The sequence below is a fragment of the Eurytemora carolleeae genome, unplaced genomic scaffold, assembly GCF_000591075.1.
Source record: "Eurytemora carolleeae unplaced genomic scaffold, Eaff_2.0 scaffold1173, whole genome shotgun sequence".
Taxonomy (NCBI): Eukaryota; Metazoa; Arthropoda; class Copepoda; order Calanoida; family Temoridae; genus Eurytemora; species Eurytemora carolleeae.
Genome location: NW_019397059.1, coordinates 12,892 through 19,537, shown reverse-complemented (window position 1 = coordinate 19,537; position 6,646 = coordinate 12,892). Strand labels below are relative to the sequence as shown.

At 31.3% G+C, this 6,646-nt stretch overlaps 1 protein-coding gene across 1 annotated transcript in view; it reads right to left on the bottom strand.

Moving 5' to 3' along the window:
* The window catches only part of LOC111711488 (estradiol 17-beta-dehydrogenase 8), a gene marked incomplete in the record, with an annotated part of 11,938 nt that overhangs the window by 1,567 nt on the left and 3,725 nt on the right, over positions 1-6,646 (bottom strand). The window contains 4 exon segments of the mRNA XM_023485861.1: positions 863-921; positions 2,541-2,584; positions 4,759-4,867; positions 6,487-6,588. Of these exon segments, the coding sequence (XP_023341629.1) occupies positions 863-921; positions 2,541-2,584; positions 4,759-4,867; positions 6,487-6,588 (314 nt within the window).

Below are 6,646 nucleotides of genomic sequence, written 5' to 3'. Positions count from 1 at the left end.
GGCCCCCCCCCCCTCGCCAGGGGTATATATTCTCAAAAATTACCCCTGAGAGATGGGGGATTGATTTCATTGCTCCAGGGAAGGAAATGTAAAAATTAGACCTCAAAAGGTGTTATTATTTCATGATTGTTTATGGGTTCAGTTTCAGCAGCTGAGATATTGAATTTAGAAACATAATAGCTAAACTTCCTTGCAACAAACCAGAAATATCAGAAGGAATTAAAAATGAATCAGAGATTACCAGAATTCTGATTTCTGAACCAGTGAAAAAATAAATAAATGTTATGATGCTGTTTCCCACTGGGGGTTTTCGGGGTCCTGGGATCAACCCCAAGGAGGAGAGGGTCCCATTTTTAATCCATTAGTATTATTTTCCCTTAAAACTCCTTCAGCACAAAAACATCTAGCATCTTAAGGAAAACATTATTTAAAAAATAGATAATAAGACATGGAATACAAGGAAAAACTATAAAATGAAAAAATCAAACCTACAGTAAAAATTATATTAAGTGCATAATTAATATACTAAATTTTCATTAAAAAAGAAAAAAAAATCTGATTAAATCCTACAATATAAAAAAATAACAAAGAATGAATGAAAGAACAAATAAAAGATTTAAAAAGTATGAAAAGTAAAAAAATCAAGTCAATATACAATAATCAGTGTCTCAAATTTTGAGGCATTGATCTAAAACTTACATATTAAGACGCTTATATCCGTTTCTGGTTTTAGGATACAAATTTTAGAAATCCTTTTTAGATCCATTTCCGCATATTTTTATCTGTTTCCAATTTTTGGGGATATTTTTTAAATCTCAGTCACATAGATTTCAGAAAAATATGAATAAAATATGCATTGTTCCTGATTCCAAATTTCCCCAGTTCCTTAGCAGCAGTCTTTGTAAACCCAATAACTCCAGCCTATAAAAATGTAAACAAAAATTAAATTTAGAAAATGTCAGGCTATATCTGACTGAGCACACTGCTTAAAACGAAAATCCCTTCTATGGGGTTTTGAGTATGTCTATTTTTAAGAAATCAAGTTAAGTTCCAAGTCTTTTTTAAAGATATGTTATTAACCATGTGATTGGCAGGGTTCCCAAATTTTGTAACTTTTCTTAAACAGCCAAAAAAACATATTGTAGCAAAAAATCAAAGCCCTCAGTCAACTGCCTAACTGTTTAAATACAGCATGAAAAAGTTTTTTATAGGGTTTTTAATGATTTTGCTTAAAAAAACTCCTATTTACGGTTCAAAAATAGTCTAAAAAACTGAAAATGCACTTGATTTCTACAATTTAATAAAAACGGATTTCCTCAAAATTCCCTTGGTGGCATTTTCTGAAACTTAAGATTATAACTCAGGAGACTGCATATAAATATATTCCAAAGAAAAACTTGTGTTTTGACTTGAAACCTGACGGTTCATTTACAGTAGTGTGGATTGGTGTGTCTTTTTTTAGAAGCTGCTAAATTAATTTTTGACTTTTTTAACATTAGGCTAAAAGATAGGCTTTAATGCCTACTGCCGAGTCGTCAGGCATACTGCCTAAATGCCTTATTTTTCCTTTACCCCAATTTAGATCTACTTCAACATTTTATAGCTCTTTGGAAACCCTACAACACAGGGAAGCAGATTGCACAATTTCTACAAAGAAATTTTGCGTAGATTAAAGCGGAATTTTTGTTTTTCTTAAATACAACTTTAGGTTTAAAAGTTTTGCAAATATTTTTGCAGATTTGAATTTGCTGGGTCAATGGATATTCACCAATATATAATTTGTCATAGTTGGCGCATTTTTCGTTTTTGCATATTTTTGGCTAAAAAGTTTGATTTTGCAATAAATATTAAAATTTTTGCAAATTTGCAAACTTTTTGCAAATTATTAAAGTGAAACCCAAGGGCTTTCCTACCATGTATCATATGTTATAGATTTCTATCACAATCAGTCATTTTGTGTAAACCAGACGTCAGTAGGAATAAGGATAAAATCCACAAATAAAAATAGAAAACTTATTTTTCATTATTAAAACTTCTGCATTTTAAAAACTCTGTGAAAATAGATAAATCTGCTATATCTTAAATTGAAAATGTTCCCAATTTTAAAAGAAAAAATGTTTGCTGTGAAAGGGAACAATAAAAATGACAAATTGGAGACTTAGCATCTGGGAATAGGAATAAAGGGTCTGGCATAAAAAAAACCAGTCGCACTGCTTTGCAGACGAGTTCGGTATTACACATGCACACTCTTTTGGTACAGACACACAACATGACTACAGTCAAGAAAATTGCAGAACAATGTTGTCAATTATAATTAAGCTGGAATAACGAGTAGTTTATAGCAAACTTTAATAAAATGATATTCTTTGCATGAAAATTTGGCTTATAGTGGTAATAATGTAAATAAACTTATTTTTAAGTAAACAATAGACTGTACAAATACCGAGATTCTTATGTAGTGTATATGCCTTCGGTTCGGTATTCCTTACACACACTCTTTTGGTACAGACACACACACATGACGTTTCCGCCCCATTCACCTTAGATGCAGTATAGTTAGCTTGGCCGATATTTCCTGTTTTTCCTGAAAATAAAAAATGAATGAAAAAGGTTTTGGAAACAGGATCCGAACTTGAAAATTAACCTTTTCTTTTTATTTTCGAAGCTAAATCAATTAGATGTTTTCTAAAGTTTCCACTGAAAGTTTAAATAAAATTACAATGAAGAAATGAAGGAAATATAGAATGCATAAAATATAGAAGTAAGGAAAAGCTGGAAAGGTTGGAGAAAAATGAATAATCATAATTTTGTGATTTTTGATTAAATACGTTTATTTTATTGTGGAGGAAAACCAAGTTCTTCATGACAAAAATATGATTTGATTTGGAAGGTTTCTACAAGGTTTTATAAATGATAGATTCGAGGAGAACAAAGAGAGATGGAAATATTTATGTCTAGGTTATTTTACAGGGACTGTAAGCGAAATTTCAAGTGACCCTCCATGCAAATATGACAATGTCCGATTTACAACGGTACCCTATAAACCTTAATCTGAACAAAACTGTGTAACATGGTGTTCCTGACTCAAGAGCGTTTATATCTGTGAGTTTCACAATTGTTTCTTATAAACAAGAAATGCGCAATTCACTTTCGCAGAGAAACCGTATCCAAATGAAAATAAACAGAGCTGAAAACTTTAGAATGGTGGATTTTGAGATTAATACTTGATTATCTATTTTTCTTAATCTCCAGATTAAATGATGCTTGTTCTCCTCTTGTTATCAATCTCCAGATTAATTAACCGAAAGGGGATTAAGGATATAACATTCTAAAGTTTTCAGCTCAGTTTAAGGAATCAAAAACATTGATATCCATTTCGTTGCAAATCGGGCATTGTCATCTTTGCATGGAGTATAACTTGAAATTACGCTCACAGTCCCATTCATTTTTAGAGGCATCTTTAGAATCTGAGATTTTAAGTCAAAATTTTAAAATTTTAATAATTTTATTTCCCATTTGTACAAAATAATCCCTTTTAACAAAAAAAAATTATTTTGAAAAATAATTTATCTTTTATTTATTGGTCTTATTGCCAGAGTAATAGAAGCAAAAACGTTTGATTTATACTATTAGAAGACATGGTAAACATATTCTTGGATACTTTTGGAGTCTCCTATAAATAGAGTTTGACATCGTTAATTTCCGTTTTTTTAAATATTCGAGGAAATTATTTCCTTCAGGAGGCTTAAAAACAATACCAAGTCTTGCGTAAATTAAAATGTTATTTTATGAAGATAATTTTCTGCAATATTTTAACTCTGAAAGATAGAAGATGAAAACAAAAAATGTTTACGAATGAATTAAAATTTTATCTTTTTTAAAGTCAAGATTTTGCATTATATATTTACGTTGCTCTGTCTGTCTGTTTGTTTGTATGTGATAAAAGTCGAAACGGCCCACATTTTTGTGGGGGACCTCGAGTGACCTCAGGGAAGGTCTACGAATCAAAATTTAAAAAACTAGCCTCATCTTCTAAATTAATTGTAAACATGTTCTCTTTGTGTATATCGTAAAACAATACAAAAATAATTCGCGGATTTTCACAAAAAAATTCGTGGATTTTTAAAAGTTCAATGAAGATCGAATTTTGATGGAGACAAATATTTGAAATTTTGATCATTCATAAACCTTCCCTGGGGTCCCTAGATGTCCCACAAAAATTTATGTATAGATTAGCCTCCAACAAAATTTGATTGTCATTAAATTTTGAAAATCCCCAATTTGTTTTTATAAAATCCACGAATTTTTTTTACAATGTATAAAAAGAGAAAACGTTCACAATTGAAATAGAAATTGGACGCGAAGTAAGCAGTAGTGTTAAAAAAGATAATGTTTCAATTATACAATTTTGATATATGTAAAACCTTTCAGATTGTTGTTAAGTCTTCTGAAAGCCTAAAAATTCTGAATGTTAGAAAAGAAACCTTGACTTTTTAAAAACAAAAACAACAATGACCAAATATGATACATGGTTAGCCATCTAGGATGAGACTTAAGAGACGACTGTACGGAATCTGCACTGCATGTTTCTAAATATTCATGATTTCTTGCACCTTTTTTAACTTGTTACTTTCTTTGTCCAATCATTACATAAATCAAAAATATATAATATGTATAAAAAATGATAACTGTCATACTTCAATAGCAGGTCGTCTTTAGAGTCTCATGTTTTGTGGGTAACCCTGTAGTGTAACCTACCAACGATACTGGCAATGTTAACTATAGAGCCTTGAATCCCCTGATCCTTCATAAGTCCAGCTCCGGTCTGAGTAACTAGGAAGGTTCCCTTCAGGTTCACATCAATTACCTGTAAAGGGACTGTTAACATAATCTCAAGAGACCCTCTATTGTTCGATTCACCCCCCCTCCCCATTTTAAAACCATTTTTCCCCCCAGATGTTAAGGATGTTTGGGAATGTTTGCTTAATTGGCGAAAAAAATGATTTTTACGGATAATAAATGAATTTTTGAGTTTAAAGTATCATATCACGTTCATTATTAAAACTTCTGCATTTTAAAAACTCTGTGAAAATAGATAAATCTGCTATTTCTTAAATTGAAAATGTTCCCAATTTTTAAAGAAAAAATGTTTGCTGTGAAAGGGAACAATAAAAATGACAAATTGGAGACTTAGCATCTGGGAATAGGAATAAAGGGTCTGGCATAAAAAAATGTAAAAGGTTTTTTACAGGAACCTCTGCATGAAAACTCCAGAATTTAAACTAGTTGTTTCCCCCCTTTCCCATCAAACTGAGGTAAATTTCATGTTTGATTGACATTTTAAATGTTTTCAATCACAACTTATCTTTTTAAAGAGCTATTTAAAACAAAAATGTTTTAAATTCCTTTTTGTGTACACAAATAAGTTTCCTTTTCTCGCGTTAAATCAAAACTACAGAAGTTACAAGGTCACAAAGTTGTACCAATATGTCGCATTCTATCTGGTTCTGTTGGAGGAAAAACGTTTTTTCCCCCCTGGTTTTGGTTTTAATAATAATTTGATTAATGTTTATCATTGAGTTTTGAATATATGGTTTCTTTTATTAAAAATCATTTAGTTAAAAGAGATTAAATACGAAGTTTTAATAATGCTTAATCCCGGAGCTATATACGATACACTATACACACTTACAGGTACGGGTTCCTTTCAGATTAGAACAGGGGTGTATATTTTCTTAAAAAGTTATTTTTCTTCCCCCCCCCTTTGAGGATAATTTTTTCTTTCAGAATTTATTTTATTCGCTGATTTGGGGTAAAATGAATATTTAGGTATTTTTTCCCTTCCATATCAACTAAAATATTATATTCAACCCTGAATTAGAACAAACGTCAGATCAGTTCATTTTCAACGCATTAAAGAGACTGTAAGCGTGATTTCAAGTGACCCTCCATGCAAAGATGGAAATGCCCGATTCACAACTATACCCTGGAAACCTTAATCTGATCAAATGTAGAAGATATTGTCGTTTTTTATGCTCGAATAGTGTTTTTTTAGTGAGCCTCACCATTGCTTCTTATAAACATAAAATACGCAAGTCACTTTTCGCAGAGAAACCGCAAATGCAAATAAACAGTTGAAAGAAAAAAAACATTTATATCTAATTCAAACTTTATCAGATAAAGGTTTTAAAGGTACTGTTGTAAATCTGGCATTGCCATCTTTTCATGGTGGGTCACTTGAAATTATGTTTACTGTCGGCCTTTAACTGAGCTGAACGTTTTTCTATTAGTTTAACGAACGGAATTATAATATTACTAATGTGCATATCCCTAATGAAGAAAATTGCACAGAAGATTGAAATCTAGGAGTGTATAAAATTAAAAAAATATCAAAGACACAAGGGGAAGGGAAGAGGAAGGGGAATCAAAGCTGGAGGAGGTACGAGGTCTTAAAATTCAACCTCAGAACATTAACACTTTTTTAACCTGGTCAAAGTCTTGTTCTTTCATCCGTAGTAGAAATCCATCCTTTGTAATTCCTGCTGAGTTTACGATTATATCTGGAGCTCTCTTGTACTTGTCCAGTATCTAAATAGAACAGGAGTGTATAATTTTAAGAATTACACCCCCCTCCCCCTCCAGGGGG